The 23070-nt window shown below is 49.7% G+C and overlaps 1 protein-coding gene across 2 annotated transcripts in view; it reads right to left on the bottom strand.

Moving 5' to 3' along the window:
- The window catches only part of DVL1 (dishevelled segment polarity protein 1), a 74570-nt gene extending 52152 nt beyond the window's left edge, over nt 1-22418 (bottom strand). Inside the window, exon 1 of one of the 2 annotated variants that reach the window (XM_071575480.1) lies at nt 21954-22418. In XM_071575480.1, the coding sequence (XP_071431581.1) occupies nt 21954-22123 (170 nt within the window). In that variant the 5' untranslated portion in view covers nt 22124-22418. The remainder of the gene's footprint in view (nt 1-21953) is intronic. The other variant, XM_071575481.1, reaches the window with a different exon arrangement.
- Nucleotides 22419-23070: the final 652 nt, after the last annotated feature.

Genomic DNA, 23070 nt, shown 5'->3' with positions numbered 1-23070 from the left:
ACTGGACTTACAAGTTTGTTTAGGCATTAAAAAAAGAGATTTCCAGCTTGTCACAAAATCCCAAGTCAGTCATAAATTAAGGAGCAGAGAGTCCTTGGACCTGTGTCCATGTGGGATGGTGATCACCCTGAAAGGATTTGCACCACACTTTAAGTCAAACATTTGTGTTTTCACCCTCAGAAAAGTTTTTCCAGCACAGAAGGGAACATGTTCTTGATATCAGTGCAATCCCCAGCCCCCTGGTCTTGTTTAGAGGTGACTTTGTTATTCCAAGCCACACCATAACATATTTTACAACAATATCTGCTACTTCAGTTAGAAAAAGGCTGCAGGGGCTGATGGATCTCAGCTGTCCAGAGAAAACACTGGGAATTCTGCAAAGCTCCCTTGTTTCATGCCCTAAGAAATGGGGCTCCTCCAAACACTGCCCTCGTGGAACCATCAACCAGGAGCTGGAAAAACACCCAGGGAGCCCCAGGAACACAGGAGGGACCTGCTCTTTACCTGCCCAGCTCTGCCTGTTTGGTTCTCCACCTCCCACCCTTGGAAAGAGTCATTGCAGCAACCTGAGAGCTGCTCAGAGCAACAGTGCAGGTGAAAAGGTGTTGGGATTTGGGAGAGAACTGAAACTTCTCCATATGCAAACAGGGAGCAAAGAAAATGCAAACCTTTCCTTCCAAACCTGCACCAGCTCCAGTACATTTGACTTCTAAATGAGTGTTTCACAGAATCCCAGGATGGTTGGGGTTGGAAGGGAACTTAAAGACTATCTTGTCTTTAAGGCAGGGACACCTTCCACTGTCCCAGGTTGCTCCAACCTGGCCTTGGACACTTCCAGGGATCCAGGGGCAGCCACAGCTTCTCTGCCCAAGCTGTGCCAGGGCCTGCCCACCCTCACAGCCAAGAATCTCTTCCTAATACCCCACCTAAACCTCCTCTCTGCCAGTTTGAAGCCACTGCCCCCTGTCCTGTCACTACATGCTCTGGTAAATATTTGTAAACCTACTGTTTGTAGGTCTAAGCACAGAACCCAAGAGAACTTTGGCCTTAGTTTTCCAGTGTATTAGTGTGGAGGAGAAGGGGGCAACACAGGGCCCAAATACTATTTTTAATGAGCACATTCATCACCCCAAGAAGGTGGCTGAGCTTGAAATTGGGAAGAAATTGTAAGTTTTCCCTGTTACTAAAGTTGTTAGAGTTGCATCATCCATCTTTCATCAAAGCCAGGATTTTCCTGTTCTGGGCATACACTGGTCCCACTGAGATTTCCAGGCTCCCCCTGGAGAACAGGCAGAGCACCAGGAACAGCCTTTGGTGGACAGGCAGGTGCAGCCAGGCTGTATTTCTGTGTGCCAGGTTGTATTTCTGTCCATCAGGCTGTATCTCTGCCCATCAGGCTGTATCTCAGTCTGTATGTCTGCCCATCAGGTTGTATCTCTGTCAGGTTGTATGTCCATCAGGCTCTATCTCAGTCAGGCTGTATCTCTGTCCATCAGGCTGTCTCTCTGTCAGGCTGTATCTCAGTCAGGCTGTATCTCTGCCCATCAGGCTGTCTCTCTGTCAGGCTGTATCTCTGCCAGGCTGTCTCTCTGCCCATCAGGCTGTCTCTCTGCCCATCAGGCTGTCTCTCTGCCCATCAGGCTGTATCTCTGCCAGGCTGTATCTCTGCCCATCAGGCTGTCTCTCTGTCAGGCTGTATCTCTGCCCATCAGGCTGTCTCTCTGTCAGGCTGTCTCTCTGTCAGGCTATATCTCTATCAGGCTGTCTCTCTGCCCATCAGGCTGTCCCTGTGTCAGGCTGTCTGTCCATCAGGCTGTCTCTCTATCAGGCTGTATCTCAGTCAGGCTGTCTCTTTGTCCATCAGGCTGTATCTCTGCCAGGCTGTATCTCTGCCCATCAGGCTGTCTCTTTGTCCATCAGGCTGTATCTCTGTCAGGCTGTATCTCTGTCCATCAGGCTGTCTCTCTGTCAGGCTGTCTGTCCATCAGGCTGTCTATCAGGCTGTATCTCAGTCAGGCTGTATCTCTGTCCATCACGCTGTCTCTCTGCCAGGCTGTATCTCAGTCAGGCTGTCTCTTTGTCCATCAGGCTCTATCTCAGTCAGGCTGTATCTCTGCCCATCAGGCTGTCTCTCTGTCAGGCTGTATCTCAGTCAGGCTGTCTCTCTGCAATAGGTAAACTCTGAAGTTTTGTTGCTGTTTTTGCCACCACCCCAGTGAAGAGCAGCTGTCCAAGCTCCACCTCCACCAATCCACCCCACAAACCCCCAACAGCTTCCTGAACTTCCCCAGTCCCGTTTCTGCCACAGGACACCAACAGCTCCTCTGGAGAGCACAACTCCACTTTGCCATTCCCTAATTCCCAGTTCACTCAGACACAGATCCTGCTCTTTGGCACAGCCAGATAAGAGGAGACCAATCCCAAGGATCCTGCAATCTGCCCATTCCTTATTCCAGTGCCTTCCTCTCTCCCCTCCTGCTCTGGCAGGGCTGGGCAACACCAGCAGCTCTGGCACTGCAGCTCCTGCCAGGGCTTATCCAGCCAACCAGGGGCTGATTTCTTAATTAGTGATCCCTGGAGCCCAAAGAGAGAAACAGAAGCTATTAAAAAAAAGACAGCAGGGATGGGAATTAACCTCTGAAACACAGACTGGCTGTTTAAATTTACCCAAAGACATCCTGCCTACCTTATCCTCAGGCAGAGGTCTGGCTGTTGCTTTTAAAGCCAAGTATCCAAGAAGCCACCAAAAATCCTTTTAAAAGGCAGCCTGTCTGGTGGGGAAATCAGAAATACACACGAAGCAAAGAATCTTGCAGAGGGCTGACAGCTTGGCAGCATCTCAGAACTTTCTAACACACATATCACCTTCTGACCATGTCCTGAGTCAGTGTTTGCAAAAGGAAACGTGTCCCTGAGAAAACCCAGCAACAACAGGAGGTACTGTGAGGTCCTCAGAACCCACAGTGGTTTTCCTTCACCTCAGCAGCCCCTGGTGCCCAGCAATGCTGTGCCCCAAAGCTCTGTGCCCCACAGCTCTGTGCCCCCCCAACACTGTGCCCCCCAGCTCTGTGCCCCCCAACACTGTGCCCCAAAGCTCTGTGCCCCACAGCTCTGTGACCCCCAACACTGTGCCCCACAGCTCTGTGCCCCACAACACTGTGCCCCCCAACACTGTGCCCCCCCAACACTGTGCCCCCCAGCTCTGTGCCCCCCCAACACTGTGCCCCCCAGCTCTGTGCCCCCCAACACTGTGCCCCACAGCTCTGTGACCCCCCAACACTGTGCCCCCCAACACTGTGCCCCCCAACACTGTGCCCCACAGCTCTGTGCCCCCCAACACTGTGCCCCCCCAACACTGTGCCCCACAGCTCTGTGCCCCCCAACACTGTGCCCCCCAGCTCTGTGCCCCCCAACACTGTGCCCCCCAACACTGTGCCCCCCCAACACTGTGCCCCACAGCTCTGTGCCCCCCAGCTCTGTGCCCCCCCAACACTGTGCCCCCCAACACTGTGCCCCACAGCTCTGTGCCCCCCAACACTGTGCCCCCCAACACTGTGCCCCCCCAACACTGTGCCCCACAGCTCTGTGCCCCCCAGCTCTGTGCCCCCCCAACACTGTGCCCCCCAACACTGTGCCCCACAGCTCTGTGCCCCCCAACACTGTGCCCCACAGCTCTGTGCCCCCCCAACACTGTGCCCCACAGCTCTGTGCCCCCCAACACTGTGCCCCACAGCTCTGTGCCCCCCCAACACTGTGCCCCCCAGCTCTGTGCCCCACAACACTGTGCCCCACAGCTCTGTGCCCCCCAGCTCTGTGCCCCCCAGCTCTGTGTCCCCCACCACTGTGCCCCCCAGCTCTGTGCCCCCCACCACTGTGCCCCCCAGCTCTGTGCCCCCAGCCCTGTATTCACAGCTTTTCCTGCTTCTTTTTTCCTCAGAGTTCCAATGTTTGGATGGTGTCTGGCACCTGCACTTACAGCTTAACACTCCAGAGAGTGAATCATGTCAGGAAAGGAATAATACACTTTCAAGAGCATTTTGTTTTGCATTTATATTTCTGTACTCCTACCCTTAGAGAAAAGAATGTCCTAAGACTCCACGAGCTGACAGATGTGCACGTCTCTGTTGGGGGTGTTGATTTTCCCTGGCTGCTGCAAGCAAAACCAGAGTGTTTTTAAAAAACCAAGAATGGGGAAAATCAGAAGTCTTGGCAAGGAAAATTCAAGGTAGTTCTAGGACTAGTTTTAAGAGCTAAAGCAAATTTTAAGAGCCAGGTTTTCCATGAGCAGACAGAGAGAGTTGGTAGAATTTAGTGCTGTTCCATCACCACTTAACCTTCCTGGATCCCCAAGGCCATGGAAGTCCCCAGCAATGTCCCATCTGTGCACAGCTCTAAAGCCATTTCCTGATTTGGGTGACATTGCTCCAAAGAAATCAAACCCAGGGAGCTCTAATTATGATATTCACTCTGCTCTGAGAGTTCACAGAGCCCCAGTTATTAAGTGGCAGATTGCAAAGCTTGGAATCCAGAGACAAATCAGCACTGCTGGGAGCCCTCAGGATAAAAGGAGAAGGGAACAATAAGACCCAAGAGTCTCTAGGACTATAAAAAAGAGTCTTATTTTGCTTAATTTGAAGCAACACATTTTATTGGAATGGCAGTGATAGACTCGACGTTGTCAAAACCAATTGCAGGCAGGAGCAATCCCTGGAAGGAACCTGCAGTGTCTGCCAGGCTTGGCTACACCATCATGGCTTGGATTTCTGCTTGTTCCCAGCAGGTCCCAGGCCATGGGCACAGAGGGGGATTAGAACAGGTCCCAGGCCATGGGCACAGAGAGGGATTAGAACGGGTCCCAGGCCATGGGCACAGAGGGGGATTAGAACAGGTCCCAGGCCATGGGCACAGAGAGGGATTAGAACAGGTCCCAAGTCATGGGCACAGAGGGGGATTAGAACAGGTCCCAGGTCATGGGCACAGAGGGGGATTAGAACAGGTCCCAAGTCATGGGCACAGAGAGGGATTAGAACAGGTCCCAAGTCATGGGCACAGAGAGGGATTAGAACAGGTCCCAGGCCATGGGCACAGAGGGGGATTAGAACAGGTCCCAGGTCATGGGCACAGAGGGGGATTAGAACAGGTCCCAAGTCATGGGCACAGAGAGGGATTAGAACAGGTCCCAAGTCATGGGCACAGAGAGGGATTAGAACAGGTCCCAGGCCATGGGCACAGAGGGGGATTAGAACAGGTCCCAGGTCATGGGCACAGAGGGGGATTAGAACAGGTCCCAGGTCATGGGCACAGAGGGGGATTAGAACAGGTCCCAGGCCATGGGCACAGAGAGGGATTAGAACAGGTCCCAGGTCATGGGCACAGAGGGACTAGAACTCCTACTCACTCATTTTCTTGTCTACTTTTATTTCATATAAAGAAATATCTGTACATACAGAATATGTAAAGGTGAGGATTAAACCTCTTTTCAACAAATTTTACTTTTAAGTCCATTATTTATTGTTCCACGATCCTCTCATTCAAAAAAAACCCCAAATCTCTTCAATTCTGCTTGTGCTGATGTTTGGTTCTTTTTGTTTGGCTGCAGTGTGAGTTCTTCAGAGTAAGGACTGTTTTCCTACCAGGAACTTACACAAACCATCTCCACAAAGGCTCCCTCACTGTGCAAACAACAAGCAAACCTGTTGGATTTGCCTCTGGCTTCTTTTTAAAGAGCAAGTGCAATTCAGCAGCAACTCACAGGCCAAGGCCAGGACAGAACACCCAAAGATGTCCCCAGAAATGCCCTGCAGGAGGTGCCTCCTAAAGCTCAGTCTCTCTGCCCTTCAACACCCACGAGCCCCTCCTGCCAGGAGGGATATTCCCTCTTCTTTTTGCACTGCCTGGTGTTATTCACACACCCAGACTCAGCCTGGCACTAGGACTGCAAAGCTGCCCTGCAGCAAAGGATAATTCCCAGCAGCATTATCTCCAATTCACTGACTTACTGGTAATTTGGGCTGAGCAGGAGGGAGGGGGGTGTCAGTAAAGACAGAAATAAGCAGATGACAAATTTGCTTATTAACCACACTGAATATGAGATGCAAAAAAACCCAAGGAGGGAGGAGGAATGGAAGGATGTGGAAGGAGCAGGAGCTGGAACAGCCTGGCCAATGTCACCATGAAATGCCACCCCTGCTGCCACAACTGGAAGGACAGAAAGGCAGAGTGTTGAATATTAACTCTGTGATTGCTCTGCCTCAGATGCCTGGTCTGATAGGAACAGGATTTCCAGCTCCCTGCAGGTGGTTCCTACACCACGAGAACAACAAATAAATCCACTCTGCACTGAAAATTGACTCAAAAATCAAAGTTTGTCTTCACTCAGAGTCCAGCACTGCAAAAGCAGTTGATGCCCAGAGCTCCTCAGCAGGGACTCTCCAAATCCCCCAGGCTGGGAGAGGCACACTCTGTTCCCTCACAGGATTAATGCCACTGAGGGCAGGGAGGGTTTCTGCACACTCTGAAAGAAGGAACTTGTCAAGCATGTCTGGGAGCATTGCACTTGCTCAACCATCTCCAGTGACTAAGTCTCCCCACATGTTTACCTGTGACATCAGAAATCCAACCTCTCCCTTGGATTCAGCATTTAAGGAGCACCTCTAGTTATGAACAACGTGGTTGGCCCAGAGATCTCTAAATATTCATGTTTTCTGCAGCACTCCCACCTTGCCACCTTGCCCCTGTGCAGCTTCACTCCTTGGTAAGAGCAAAATACAATTAGTGCCAGGCACTTATTTGCATATCCTTTTCCAAATAAAGAAGAGCTGTGTCCTGAATCCAAGCACTCTCCTCATCTGTGTCCCAGGAAAGTCTCTGGGCTCAGTGACTTTCATTCCATTGATGTTCCTTTTTTCAGTTTGGGTGTGTAACTAAAACAGGTCCTAAATTACAACTGGAAATACACACATTGAAAAAGTGGCCCCCCAAAGTCTTGCAAATCCAGTTTTGGGGTTTTTTTCCTGCATTGGCAAATTGGTTTTATTTATTTATATGATTTTTTTAATAATTCAACCACAATAATAAATGGGTATAAATGGAACAATCAATGGGCAGTGCAGAGAAGAACCTCCAGCACAGTGACTGCCAAAAAGCAATGGCAGGACATGTAATTTTAGCATGTTCAGTCTCCTCCAAAGGCACAACTCCTGCCCATAAAGCAGGTTAGGCCCAGGTTGAACTGGTTGTAATCTCAGGGAGCAGATCACTCACTCAAGGGCAAACTGGAAAAGGGAACTCAGAATTCCAATCCAGTGCCTCGACCCTCACAGCCTTTCCCCTCTTCACATCCAGGGGGAAAACAGGCAGAAGGCATTTAAATAGTGCAGGTTTCAGGTAAGATTTAACTAAAAAAAAAACCTCTTTTTTTGAGCCAGTTTTCAAATCTGTGTGTGCCTATTGAACTCTGTGTCAATTCTCTCTGAATTCTTGGTTTGAACAGCAAACAGTTGTTAAAACATGAGCTCTTGTGCCTGTTCCCCACAGTGAGACAAACACTGTTTGCACCCACACTCACTGAGGATCTTCCAATTCCATCTCCTTCTACATCTCAGGACTCAGAAATGCAAAGGCAGGTTCAAAATAAGGAATTAAATAAAAATCTGGAGGGTCCTTTTAGGGCTGTTCCTCCCAAATTGCTGAGCAGCCTCCACAGGGCATTTGTTCCAAAATCAGAGATATTTTGAATATCCTCCCAAATGATTTTCATACCATCTTACCAAGGCCCTGAAATAACTAAAAATGATGGTTATTCCCTCACTGACTTACATTTCACATGGAAAGAAGCCACAACACAATCACAGGGCAACTATTTAGGTCGTGCCTTCCCCAAGCCCTGAGAATTCCTCTGTGTTTGCTCAGCAATTTGTCTCAACTGATTAAACTCTGCAGGAATTGGAGGCCAATGAGAGGAGGCTCAGTGAGATCCATCAGGGAGGAATGGCCTGGATTGATCCCAAAGAACCACCAGGGCCACCCACTCCTCCCTCAAACACACACCTCCTTCTCCATATCCATCCCCTCTGCCCAGGCTTTGTCTTGGTGCAAGGAAAAGCTTCCAAATCCTGTATAATTTATATATTTACACATATTTAGACCCAAACTCTGGGGTCCTAAAACGTCTCAAACTGTTCTCAGGAGTAACTGCACTCCCAGCAAAGGGATTGGTGATTTCCAGCAAAGCCTGGACAAATATACTGGCCAGAATAACCTGCCCCAAAGCCCACCAGAATTAATTATTTACTATTTCCAGGTACAATTCAGGAGTTTTAAATCAAGCCCCTTTGGGAACTGTGAGCAAGAGAAACAGCAATGTCAGCACATGAGGATGGATCTGCTTCTGACATTTAAGGGAAATAATCAGCATTTAAGGGAAATAATGAGCATTTAAGAGAAATAATGAGCATTTAAGGGAAATAATGAGCATTTAAGGGAACTAATAAGCATTCAAGAGTTTCCCTAAATTAGGGTTGAACAGCTCTGTGTGTCACCACTTTCCATGTGTTCCCTGCACTGCTGTTTGGAGGCCACAGCAAAGGGGCTCCAGGAACATCCCCTGTCCCTCATGCCCTGCTTGGCCACAGAGACATTTAACTCAGAGCTCCAGGAGGGTCACAGAACACGGGAATAATTTTAATATTGCCAAAAGACAAGCAAGAGATGAAGCAGCAGCCACAAAATTAAGAGATCCCTGAACTGCTGGATACCCTGGAAAGAAAGGCTGAAGATGACAAACCAGTTCACCTTATAATGTGAAGGTGTAAAAGGCTGGAAATTCTGTATTTTTCAGCTGAAATGAGAGTGTATTTTCACTACATTCTGTTCTCACAAATGTAGAGGACAAAGCAATCAGATCAAAACATCCCACAAAAATAAAGGTGGTTATAGACAACCCTCCCTGCAGGAACAGCAATGACTAAAAATGGCTCATGCACTTGCACAAAACACCATTTCTGCTGGAAGAGGCAGAAACCCACCCCCAAACAGGTGCAGGTTTCAGTCCAAGTGGTACCTTTCACCTCAAGGGCACTGCCAAGTTTGGGAAAACACACAAAATTCAGTATCTAAAGGATTCTCAGCTCTGAAAGCTGCAGGTTCTCTGGACAAACAGGACCTCTTCATTTCTGCCTCCAGAAGGGGAGCATTTCTCTGCCAATTTTGGGAGGGTGTGTAAGGACAGGAATTCTCATTTTTGTGTCCTCCCAAAGCAAAAGAGGGTCAGAAAACAGTGGGAGCTGCCACGAACTGTGAGGGGAAAAAAGAAACCTGATGTTCCTATCAACAGATGCTGCTTCCCTTAAATCCCTCTCCTGAATTTGCCTTAACACATTGATTTTGAGGCTGATTTAAATGACTGTGAGAAAATATCTCCCCAAATGCCTGCCCTGGCTCTTGAGGGATCCCATGGGACAGCTCTGGAGGTGTGGGAAGTGTCAGCATGTTCAGAGGTGACCTCAGGTGAGTCTCTGTGTCACTGCATTGGAACATGTAATTAGAACTTTCACTGTCAGCAACAAGCCCTTAAACAGATATTTTGATTTAATTCCTATCAGGCAACAGGAGCTTTGTGAGTTAAAGTAACGAATCAGAGCAATTTTGAAGCAATATTATCTATATTCACTGATAAATCTTTGAACAGGACTAAAATAAGGGGGAAAAAAACCCTGTTTGGAACTCTTGAAGAGGCAGCAACTGCTTTTCTGAACACTCCTGGGGAGATTTTCAGGAGTGGTTTTCCTCTAACTCTGCTGGAATTACAGTCAGACCTGCCCTAAATGATGATGAACAAACAGCACATTTTGCTGGGAGAAGGAAAACAGATGAGTTTAATCATCTGTTGAGATTCAGCACCCAACCAAGTGAAGGCAAACAAGCAGAGATTAAACAAACACTGAAACAGATATCAGAGATGGGCAGGAATGTTCTCCTCCCTCCTTTCGTTCTCCCAGTTGAACTTCTCCGTGGATCTTGTCTGCAAACGGCTCTTGGGAACTGCACACACAGCCAAATTCTCCAGAAATAGCTGCACTTAGAGCTGAATTTACATGTGTTTTCCTCATTAGCTGCACAGAGAAGCATTTCCAAATGCTGGTACTGAAGGCCACTACTTGGACATGACTCAAGACTACCAGAGAAGGTTCATCTGCAGATCACACCCCCCTTTCCAGGACTCTCTTAATTAGCACTCAATTAGAGCACATAAAGCAGACATTCAGCAGAAGGAGAGGCACCTGGTTTTCCTTCATCAATAAGATGGTCAGAGAAGAGATGCCCCCCTGGATATTGAGTAATTAGCCACAAACTGCATCAGAAATAGTTCTGCTCAAGACTCAGCTTTAGTAAAGCCCAGGAATCCTTTCAGAGAGGAATCCAAACAATGGGGTAAATGGAGAGGAACATGAGCAGCCCTTTTAAAAAAGAACTCTAGGACACAGTCAGGTCCTGTAGGTCATTCCCCTCATCTCCTTCACTCAGCACAGCCAAGACTATCCCCAACCCTCACCCAAAGCACAGCCTGACTGTCAGCACAAGGGCAAAGCTGCATTTCAAGGAAAAAAGGGTAAATTCAGTGTGTCTGGGGCACTGTCAGGGCACTGCCCCTGTCCTGAGGCTCCTCCTCGAGGGCTCCTCAGGGTTCCAGCAGGAGGGCTCAGCCCTGCTTTGCTCAGCCCAGGTGTCACAGGAACTGAGACCATCAGAGCAGAGGGTCAAGTCACACAGGAACACTGACTCATCTTCCTATTCCCACTGGCAGAGCAGGAATAAAACCCTTCCAGATATTGCTTTGACTCAGTATATTCAATACCTGTCCCTTGGCTTCCTCTCTCTGAAGTTCTTTCCAAATGAAATGCAGAAATCTCAGAATAAACTGCAATAATACAGGTGTAAAGGGTTGTTTGAGGCACCATCATTAATGGGAAAAATCAGCTGATTTTACTGATTTTACCCCTGAGAGAGGGGCACACCTGCTCACCAGGGGGTCAGAGTTTAGTGGCTTCAACATGCTGGATCTCAGTGAAAACCAGGACAGTAACACAGTGAGAATCAGCCAGAATTTAAGGGAGGGCAAAACAATCACAATTTAAAAGAATTTCATATAGAGATTAAGGTAGAAAAATCTGTTGATCATCCCAAGCACACAATCAGTCAAATACACAGGAAGGCCAGTTGCTGTGGGAAAAAAGAGGGAAAGGAGATAACTTTAATTATCAAGGCATGTAAATTGAGACCTGATTCCTGAAGAAGATAAAGACCAGAGGAACAGAACAGGGAGAGGATTCTCCAAGTGAGAAGGGAAGTTCTGGCCAGGTGGGGGTTGGTCTCTTCTCCCAGGCACTCAGCAATAGGACAAGGGGGCACGATGGGCTCAAGCTCTGCCAGGGGAAATTGAAGTTGGACATCAGAAAAAAATTCTTTGCAGAGAGAGTGCTCAGGGATTGGAATGGGCTGCCCAGAGAGGGGGTGGATTCCCCATCCCTGGAGGTTTTTCAGCTGAGCTTGGCCGTGGCACTGAGTGCCATGATCTGGTAAAGGGACTGGAGTTGGACCAAGGGTTGGACTTGATGATCTCAGAGGGCTTTTCCAACCCAATTAATTTTGTGATTCTGTGGATGTGGCACTGAGGGAGAATCCACCATATCTTGATCCAACCACATCTTGATCCAACCCCACTGTGATCACCAGCCCAGGGCACGGAGTGGGGTTGGATCAAGGGTTGGACTTGATGATCTTGGAGGTCTTTTCCAACCCAATCCATTATGTGATTCTCTGTTGGTGAATTCCCCATCCCTGGACGTGTTTAAGGTGACAGTGGACGTGGCACTGAGTGCCATGATCTGGTAAAGGGACTGGAGTTGGATCAAGGCTTGGACTTGATGATCTCAGAGGGCTTTTCCAACCCAATCCATTCTATGATCCTGTGATTCCAAGTGCTGCCATTCCCAGCAAACCCACTGTTTGTGTTTCACAAACTCCACCCCGCCAACCTTCCCTCCTGAGCTGGAATAAACTCCTTTATGGTGCTCCTGACCAATTCCCTGGGAGCACTAATGAGGATGCTAATTGGCCAGGCTGAACACAGCCATGGTAACACCTCTCGGGCTGCATTTCAAGTGGGGGCTGAAACGCAGCAGTGAGGCTGGGGCTGAAAATGCCAGGCTGGTGTTGGAAGGTGGGCAGGATCCAAGGGAAAGATAATCTCACCTGCACCAACCTCAGCCATGCCACGGAAATCTGAAATGAACTCCTTAATTCTACATTTTAATCTGTTCCACAGCTATTTAGCTCTCAAAGCTCTGCATGTGGATCTCCTGGTGGATCTGCATCTCCTCTTGGCTCCCTCTTTGCTCTGCCATGGCAGGATGAGATGGTGATAATCCTTCAAAAATCATTATTAAAGAAATCCCACTTAATTCAACCTACTTCACAGGCAAATTTTAATCAGACATACAGCAAGCCCAGAGATAAGTTGCTGAACTTGAATCCCATGGAGATGGTTAATGTTTCCAAGAGCTGCATTCTTAAGCCCAAACAAATCTACCTGAGCACTGGAGGAAAAAAAAAGAAAAGAAAAACAAAACTCTGCATGTGCACTCCGAGGAGGTGCTGATTAAATGAACAGTAGTAAACTTGTTTTTCTGACTTGTCCCACTGCAGATCCTGACCCACAGGAAGCAGCCCAAACCTGATGTGTCCCTTCAGCATGTTTTCACAGCATTAAGTTTTTAATAAATGTAACACACTCCACCCTCAGAGCACAGCAGGGCTCAGGTTGCAGCAGAAAAAGTGGTTGTTTTAAATATTTAGATTACATTACAGCTGGGACATTAAAATAAGCAGTGGCTTGTACTGCAGACAGCTCTCAGAATCAGCCTGGCAAAAGAAGTGTCAGCTCAACTGGTGTGACTGCAAAGTATGAGCTCTGAGGTCTGTCAGCCCCCTGTTCTTACATTTATTTTTATTTTATTTGTACTGCACCAGTGCTTTCTGATGTCAGCAAACAGAACAGCACCATGGTGTGTAAACATAAGTGGTGTAAGACTCCAGAAAGTTCATGGATTTCAGCAGAGAAAATGGAAAAAAGCTGGGAGAAGCCAAAGCCATTCTCATCAGGGAAGGACTCAGCTCAGCCTGTTCTTTGCTCTGTCCAAGTGCTTTGCTGAGTCCAAACTTAAATTTTTCTATTTCCAATTCTCAGTTCAGTGTTTTAATTATGCAACTATCCATCTTCTTCCACCAGGTAAGAGTGCTCCAAGCTCCTGCAGGAGTGAGTAACTGTCCCTTCCAGCCCTGCTCCTCCTTGCCCTGGTGGCCCCTGTGGGGCTGCTCCTGGTCCACATTTAGGCCAAGGACCTGCTCTCAGTAACCCCCATTTCCAGACTGTTATTCCATATTCATTTGATTGAACCAAGATGAAACCTGGGGATTTAGGGACATGTTTTAGTGGTGGGTTAATGGTTGGACTCAAATGATCTGGGGGTGTTTTCCAAGCCCAGCAGGTTAAAACTTGGTTGTAGTAACACCAAGGTCATGGGTTCAATCCCCTGTGTGGGCCATTGATGATCCTTGTGGGTCCCTTCCAGCTCAGAATAGTCTGGGATTCTGTGAATAGCAGACCATGTGGAGTGGAAGAAAAACAGACCATGTGGAGTGGAATGAAAGGTGAGAAGAACCAGGAGCTGCCCCCTGAGCTGTGCAGAGTCACCATCCTCAGGTGTAAGAGCTGCCTCCAAGAACTGATGAAAATCCAAGCATCTTCACAGTTAAATCTACTCATCCATCTGGGGGGGTTTGAGGAAAACCTTCACTAAAAAGCATTTCCCTCCCACTGCACTCACTGGAACCAGTGCTGTCCACAGGGCAGAACAGCTCAGCCAGGAACTGGCTCAACATTCCATGTACTTCAGAACACAGTGACTTGCCCAAGCTCTGGATCAGCCCCAGCCAGAGGTCAGAGCTGCCCCAGCTCCTGCCACGGGCTCCCAAAGCAAGGCTGGCACAGCAGCAGAAGGGTCAGGGATGTCACCCATGGGGCTCTCACATGGTTCACACTCAGCTCTGCCTGTTTATACCCCGAGCAGCTGTCCCAGCCTGACCCAGAGCCAGCTCTGGCTGTTACACAACCCCTCACTCCTCCCCAGCCTCCAGACCTGCCCACAGAGCAGGGGAAAAGCCTCCCAAGAAGCCCCCTTGTTGCTCCATCTGCTGCCACCCTAAAGATACTGTCAGTAAACAGGAGTTTGCAAAGGTCTGGATGGTAAATCAGGAGTCTGGAGGAGCAGTTGAAGCCCAAACCCTTCCCAACCTGTGTCCAAGTAAAACTGTTTTTATCCCACTCCAGCTGATGTGACCTCTGGGTATATATTGAGTATCTACTGGGTCATTAATCAGCCTGAGAGAACAGAGAGAACACAGCAGGTTTACACTCAGAGCATGTAAATCTTCAGAAAACCTGCTTTTATTAGTTCTGCCCTCATGGAACTACTTCCTTACTCATTCACCTCTCCTAAAAATACCCCATTCTCTCAATAACATCAAGGGTAAGAGAGACTGAACAGGAAGGGGACAGAGGCACGTGGGAAAACAAGCACCATAAAAGCAAATCCACATGGTTGCTTTGGAAAGGTTCTCTTGCTTGTACTTCAAGGCCAAAAGTTCCATGGTACTTCATTTTCACAGAATCATAGAATGGATTGGGTTGGAAAAGACCTCCCAGATCATCAAGTCCAACCCTTGATCCAACCCCACTGTGATCACCAGCCCAGGGCATGGAGTGCCCTGGGCTGGTGATCACAGTAGGGTTGGATCAAGATGTGGTTGGATCAAGATATGGTGGATTCTCACTCAGTGCCAAATCCATAGAATCACAGAATGGATTGGGTTGGAAAAGACCTCTGAGATCATTAAGTCCAACCCTTGGTCCAACTCCAGTCCCTTTACCAGATCATGGCACTCAGTGCCACGGCCAAGCTCAGGTTAAAAACCTCCAGGGATGGGGAATCCACCCCCTCTCTGGCCAGCCCATTCCAATGCCTGAGCACTCTCTCTGCAAAGAAGTTTTTTCTGATGTCCAACTTCAATTTCCCCTGGCAGAGCTTGAGCCCATCGTGCCCCCTTGTCCTATTGCTGAGTGCCTGGGAGAAGAGACCAACCCCCAGCTGGCCAGAACTTCCCTTCAGGCAGTTCCAGACAGTGCTGAGGTCACCTCTGAGCCTCCTTTTCTCCAGGCTAAACACCCCCATGTACCTGCCCATCCTCCAGGTGTGCAACCTGGACATCCCCCTGGATTCTCTGCCTGCTCTCTGGGCCCTCACATCCCACCTTCATTTGGCTCCTGAAGTGTGTGTGGCATTTCTGAAACTTTCCATTGACACAGCCACAATTCCTGCCAGAGCTCTGCCCCTGCCTGGTCCTGACCCACACAGCCTCTCTCTGTGGGCATCCAGCCCTGTCACAGAGCTGCAAAGATCATTTTCCTGAGCTGTTATTTTTAGCCCATGCCCCCTCTGCACGCTGCTCTGCCAGCTCCATGTCTCCTAATGCAAAGAAGAATCACTTGCCTGCATTTTATTCTGTTTCAAAAAAGACAAACTCCTACCTGTAACTGCCCTACATCAGCCTCTGTCACCTGCTTGCTCAGTTTTCAAACAAGGATGGAGGTTGGCATCCTTTCATGTGGCTCTTTAGTCTTGAGAGGATCTCCTTAAAAACACCAGCAAAAATACCTCATTAAAATCCATGTTGCAGTAACTACCCAAAAAAACCCATCCCAAAACTGTGGTCTTGCTAAGCCACAGCACAGCAGAGTCCACCTAAAAGGCAGATTCCCACCTGCAAGCCCTTCTGTCCAGTCAGCTGCACAGCCCTGAATGAGCTTGGGAACAGCTTTCCAAGCACAGAACTCAGCCCAAAAACCTTCCCTTGAATTTAGACCTGATGGCAGAGAACAGGCAGAAATGAGGCTTCCAGGTTCTTGTCCAATGTTCCTTTGCTTGCTGCTTTTCTACAGCAGCTTTTATTCAATGAGTGTGGAATTATGGGGATATATGACACCAATCTACTGCTTTCCAAATTATTATGCCCAGTGTTCAGAGGGCACTTTAACTATCAGAGAATCCCACGATGGTTTGGGTTGGAAAGGAACTTCAAAGGTCACCCAGTGCCACCCCTGCCATGGGCAGGGACACCTTCCACTATCCCAGGTTGCTCCAACCTGGCCTTGGACACTTCCAGGGATCCAGGAGCAGCCACAGCTTCTCTGCCCAACCTGTGCCAGGGCCTGCCCACCCTCACAGCCAAGAATCTCTTCCTAATACCCAACCTAAACCCCCTCTCTGCCAGTTTGAAGCCACTGCCCCCTGCCCTGTCACTGCAGGCAAGGAGCCCCTCTAAGTATTAACTGTCTGAGCCTCACAGATTTATAAGCAACTCCTACTTTCACTTCTCCCTATAAAAATTATCTTGTGGGGTTTTTTTTAAATGTCTTATCTCTAAAAGCTTTCCCAGTCATGAAATTAGCTATGGAGAGATAGCTGTCAATTAGGACTCCTAATAATCTGTCAATTAGGACTCAGTAATAACTTCTCTTAGGGCAAGGGTAAAAACACAGATGGTCCATTGGCTCCATAAGGAAAGGCACAACATGCTCCTCATTCTCCTCTTCTATCCAAAACTGCCCCACTCAGCTCACAATCTCAATCCCAAATCAGATTCCTGCTGCTTTAAATCACATTTTCTTGCTCCTTTTCAACACCCCACGTACCAAGAAAACCAATTTCTGCACAGCAAGAGCTGCACCTAAAAGTGCAGTTTAAAAGGGACTTCTTGTGCTGATACCAAAGGAATCCTCAAAAAGCCACTCCTCAGAGTACTCCCTGAAGAAGTATAATCAAAGGAGTATTAGTTCACACAATGGAAAGAATGAGGAGTTGAACCTCACCCAGAAGGATGGCAGAACAGACACACTCTGGAATTCCACAGGCAGAGATTGCAGAGCCTGGACAGGGTGACTGAACAGAGCAAAGGAGCCAGCAATGCAGAGAGGGAACACTGAGCAGTGTTTGGGCAGATCAGGTATTTCAGCTGGGTCAGTTCTCCCTCTGAGCCCCTCCTGCTCTAATCACGTCACAGCAGCACATCCTGCACTGCCCAGAGCTCAAACTGCAGCACCAAGTCTCAAAGTAGGTTATTACTGTTAGAGAGAAAATTTAAAACACATCACTTATGGCAGTGCCTGGATCACACACATTCCTAATTTTGTATTTTTGGGAGTTAGTGGGGCTGTTTTACAAGCAAAGCTCTGGGAATACCAAATATTTAAAAGCAGACAGATAGGAATTCCTTTTGTAGGATCTGTCACGCAGATTCATTGTGAATCATTTGGATCCCACACAGCTGTCACAATTTTCAGTCAGGAGGGCTCAGGCACCACAAACTACAGCTTTATTTTTAGTTGGATTCATTAGTTGTCATTTTTCAATCATCAAAGAATTAAGAGAATTGCACTGTATGTTCTGGTGTGGCTGTAACCTCAGAATCCACAGTGCCAGTGATGGGAAGTGACCTCTGAGCTTCCCCCTGAGGAAAGAATCAGTGGCTGTAAGTAACTAAATCAGCTGATGACACAGCTCCTGGTCTATAAAAACCACACCACAAACATCACCTTTTCTAAATTTCACTGCTGGCAGATACTGTCACATTAACAAGTGTGATCCTGTAATGCCCCTGCTTAATTTCCCACCAAGGAGAATAAAAATAGAAGCTACAAAGCACTTCCAAGGCTGGAGTCTGAATGTCAGGGCTCAGTTGGACATCCTGCATCCCACAAACAGCATCGTGTCTGCAGATGGAGGCAGCAGGAAAGCCCCAGCTCACAGAGCAAAGGCAGGGCCAGCCCATCAGGAGTTAGGGCAGAAGCCACCCTTGGGAATGAACTGGCACAGGGGAAAGTGCTGAAGCAGTAAATTAAACTGTAACCAAAGTTCAGAAGGAAACACAACGTTCCTACACCTTTTCCTGCACCTTCCCAGGGACTCAGCACAGGTGCACAAAACACAGGACTGCTCAACTCCATGAGAAATCCATGACACAGTTCATATTCCCACCCCAGCTCCATTCCAGCCACTGACAACTCTGTCTTTCATGGCTGGAAACCATTCAACACATCCACTGTTCCTGAGCACAATTATTTATTCCATTATTTCAGGATCCAGGAAAAGGCTGTGCCTTAATTACATCAACATGTGCAGAATTGCAAAGTCAGTTCCCAATCCTTGGCTTCTCAAGGAGGCTCCAATTCTCCAGGAAAACATTTGCTTTCCTAACACAAGGAGGACTTTTCACCAAGCCAAACTCCAGCTCTGCACAGCCCTGGGAAGGACAGAACACCAGGACACCAGAGGGGCAGGGCAGGCCTGAGTGCCACTCACAGGACACACAGGAAAGAGGCTGCTCAGGAGGGCATTTTCAGGCACATTGATGTAGAAATTACAGCCACAGTTTTGTTATGGTTGGTGGCAACTGCATCTAGAATTGCCTATTTGGAATAACTGAAAGTATGAAGTTGTGTCAGGGGAGGGTTAGGTTGGAGTTTAGACAAAGATCCTTCCCCCAGAGGGTGGTGGGCACTGAACAGGCTCCCCAGGGCAGTGGGCACAGCCCCAAGGCTGCCAGAGCTCAAGAAGAGTCTGGATGATCCTCTCAGGCACAGGGTGGGACTGTTGGGGTGTCTGTGCAGGGCCAGGAGTTGGACTTGGATGATCCTTGTGGGTTCCTTCCAGCTCAGGTTGTTCCATGATTCTAAAAAAAGTCAGTTTGCAGACCAGATGATGAAAAAAAAGCCCACATTTACTAACAACATTTACTAAGACGACCACAATCCATGCAAGTTCTCTTCTAATTTTTCTTTTAATTCCCTATTTTTCCAAGTATTTAGGATTCAGGGAGGAACAAGGAACATACCAATCAAAAGCAAAGAAAGATCTGTCTGGCAGCTCAGTGGCTTCCAAGAGTCCCCCAGAGTCACTTTGAGCAGTCTCAAGTCAATGGATCGTCACCCAAATGCTTTCAGGAGTTGCATTTGAGAGTATTATTTAAATGAGACAGAATTTGCAGTTCCAGATCTTCACCCCCTTGCAGCCCTTCACCTTCCATCATCTCCATTTCCAAGACAACACAAGAATAACAGATCATTTTCACCCCAATTTTGAGACAAACGAGAATCTGCTGTAGGGTTTCCTCTGCTCCCTGCTCAGACCAGGAACATCCCAAAAGGGTTAATGCCACAGCACAGGTTTTGTCTACTCATCCTAAATTTCTGCAGCACTGGGAATGAGGCAGATGCTGCCTCAACAACCCCAACATCCTTCAGCGAAATTGCACCACCAACACAACTTGAATTTCCACAACAGCTGCGAGGTTTGTGGGGTGAAAGAGACAAATTCACAGACAGACTTTATTTTGAACACAAACGTTTTCTATCGTTGTTTCCCTCCCCTCAAAAATGTTTTCACAACTCAGCCAAAACAAAGAAGTCAATCCACCCCCTGTGGTAACAGGCCAAGAGTAACAGCTCGCCACATAAGAAATACATGTCAACAAACAATATCCACATTCCACCAGGGATAAAAACACAATCGACATGAAAGGATTCTGCTCTCAGGGATAAGAAAGAGGCGGCACATGGAAAAGGATGCTGGGGATGATCTGGCTCCCCAAACACAAACCTGCCCCTCAGCCACGGGTTATTTTGGAGGCAGGTCCCCATTAGTTTCCCACAAACCTGCTCTCTGTTTGTTCTTTTTCCTGGCAAGGCATTTAACTGTGCAAAACTGCCTTGCCAGCGACAGATGTGAGTACAAAGAGAAGTGATTTGCTACAAAAGGATTAATACATTTTGAAAGTTACTGTCTGGCAAACTGTCAAAGGGGCTTGTATTGGTTTGTTTTATTCTGGCTGTCGATAAGCCTGGTGGCAACACAACCCACGGTGTGTGCAGGGAGCACAAGGATGGCAAACCACGCCTGGCTCCAACCACAGCCCTGGCTGTGACCACCACAGAGGGCATTTCCAACCCTGGCCCTTGTCCTTTCCAGCATTCCCAGTTTGAGGAATGTGTGGGCAGTCGTGAGCAGGGCACGTGCCCTTGGAAGTGGATGTCTGACCACCAGCCACTTGTCACCTGTTTGGCCACTTCATACCTGTTTGACCCCTGAAGATTTGACCCCCGTGTGACCACCGAGGATTTGACCCCCCCTGTGACCACCAGGGATTTCACCCCCGTGTGACCACCAGGGATTTCACCCTTGTGTCACCACAAGGGATTTGACCCACATGTGACCACTGAGGATTTGACCTCTGTGTGACCACCAGGGATCTGACCCCTGTGTGACCACCAGGGATTCGACCCCTGTGTGACCACCAGGGATTCGACCCACGTGTGATCATCGAGGATTTGATCCCCATGTGACCACTGAGGATTTGACAGCGCAGCCCCCGGAGCCGTTTGACCACTTGTCACGGGTCTGACCACCAACCATTTCATACCTGTTTGACCACTGACCACTTGTCACCCATTTGACCACTGACCATTTCACACCGTTTTGACCCCTGAGGATGTGACACCTGTGTGACCACGGAGGATTTGACAGGTGCCATCCAAGCACAGTTCCCAGAGCTGTTTGGCCACTGACCATTTCACATCCATCTGACCAGGGACCATCTGTCACACATTTGACCACCGACCACTTCATACCTGTCTGACTGCTGACCATTCCACACCTGTTTCACCACTGACTACTTGTCACGCGTTTGACCAGGGACCTTCTGCCATCTGTGTGACTCCCATGGATATGCCACCCATCTGACCCCCAAGGATTTGACAGCTGTTTGACCACTGACCACTTGTCACCTGTTTCACCACCAACCAACCCTTTCATATGTGTCTTGACCACTGACCACTTGTCACCGGTTTGACCAGGGACTGTCTGCCACTGTCTGAACCCTGAGGATCTGATACGCACCTGACCCTCAAGGATGTGCCACCCATCCAATGTGTCACCTGTCCGACCCCCGAGGATGTGACAGCTGTTTGACCACTGACCACTTGTCACCTGTTTCACCACCAACCAACCCTTTCATACGTGTCTTGACCACTGACCACTTGTCTGCCACTGTCTGAACCCCGAGGATCTGATACGCACCTGACCCTCAAGGATGTGCCACCCATCTAATGTGTCACCTGTCCGACCCCCGAGGATGTGACAGCTGTTTGACCACTGAGCACTTGTCACCTATTTCACCACCAACCAACCATTTCATACCTGTCTGACCACTGACCACTTCTCACCGGTTTGACCAGGGACCGTCTGCCACCCATCTGACCCCCGAGGATGTGTCACTGTCCTATGTCACCTGTCCGACCCCCGAGGATTTGACAGCTGTTCCACCACTGACCACTTGTCCCCTGTTTGACCAGGGACCGTCTGCCACGCATCTGCCCCCCGAGGAGGTGTCCCCGGTCCGCTGTGCCCCCCTCCTCCCCCGTGCTATGCCCGGCGCGGTCCCGGCTCCCCCGCCGGTGTGTGCGGGCCGGGCCGGGCCGTGCCGGGCGCTCCCCGAGGCCACTCCGGGCTCGGTGACAGCGGCGGCGGCCGCGGGTCTCGCCGGGCCCTGCCCGGGGTGCCGTCCCAGCTCCGGGCGGGCTCGGGGCGCCCCGGCCGGGCCCGCGGGGGGTTCCGGGGGATCCGTCCGTGCGGGCCGAGGCAGCGCCAGCCCCGTGCGGGCTCGGCCGGGCCCGCGCCATGTTCGGGGCCGGCGTTGCGGAGCGGGCCCGGCCCGGCCCGGCAGGTGCCCCGCGGATGCTCCGCCGCGGCCCCCGGGGATGCGCTGGCAGCGCGGCCGCTCACCCGAAATCCTGGTCCATGGACTTGAAGAAGAACTTGTAGCTGTGCACGGGCCGGTTGCTGAGGACATTTTTGAAATCGGCCAGCGTGACTTTCTCCGGCGGCACCGGCAGCTTCACCAGGTAGGGCGTCTCCTCCTCGTCGATGTGGTAGATGATCTTGGTCTCCGCCATGGGCAGGGGCGGCGGGGGCGGCCGCTCGGGGCCGCGGCCGGCGCTCGGCTGCGCTCACGGCCTTGCCGACAGGAAGGGAAGGCGCTGCGGCCGCCGGGGCTGCGCTCCCTGCACTGCTCTCTAGCTGCCCGCCCCGGGAACGGCAGCGCCGCCGCCCCGCCCGCACCTCCGCCCGCACCCCGCGCCCGCAGCCGCCGCGCGCAGCCGCCTCCTCCGCCCGCATCCTCTGCCCGCATCCTCCTCTGCCCGCATCCTCCGCCCGCGCCCGCCCGGGGGATGCGGGGGCTTGCCGGGGGTCCCGGGCGGTGGGTCCGGCTGCGGGGGGTGCGGGGGAGGCTGCCCCGGCTGCGCCCTCCGCCCGCACCGCCCGCACCGCCCGCACACCGCCCCTGCCGGCACGGCGGGATGGGATGGGATGGGGTGGGATGGGGAAAGAGAAGAGGGACAGGAAGGGCAGGGGATGGGGATGTGACAGGACAGAGAAGAGGATGGAAGAGGGGAGGGGAACTGGGATGGGAAAGGGACAGGGATGGGGATCACAGACTCATAGTGCCACGCTTTGCAGGTGATGTATTTGGGAAGAGTTCACCTTTCTTTCTGAAAATCCCAAAAAACGACGACCAGAAAATGAACATTTCAGACCTTAGGTCTGAAGGAATCTTGTGTTCATTAAAACATCTTTTTTCAGGTAAATCCCAAACTGATGATGTTCTCTCTTCTACCCTCTCAAAGAAAGGGAACATTCACTTTCAGAATGTTGAGCTGCTCTCTGGGAAGGGGTAAATCCCAGCTCAGTGACTGAATTACCTGTGGCACTGGAATGATTTTTCTACCAGCATGAAGCAGAGGAGCCAACCGTGTTAGAGGCTGCCAGAAGGTTTGTTTAACACCATTGCTATTTATTATTTTCAGTTTTCTGAAAGTTTAATCATTACCAGTCCCCAGAC

Source organism: Pithys albifrons, chromosome 22 (genome assembly GCF_047495875.1).
Source record: "Pithys albifrons albifrons isolate INPA30051 chromosome 22, PitAlb_v1, whole genome shotgun sequence".
In the NCBI taxonomy this organism is placed as follows: domain Eukaryota; kingdom Metazoa; phylum Chordata; class Aves; order Passeriformes; family Thamnophilidae; genus Pithys; species Pithys albifrons.
This window is presented reverse-complemented; position numbering and strand designations above follow the sequence as displayed.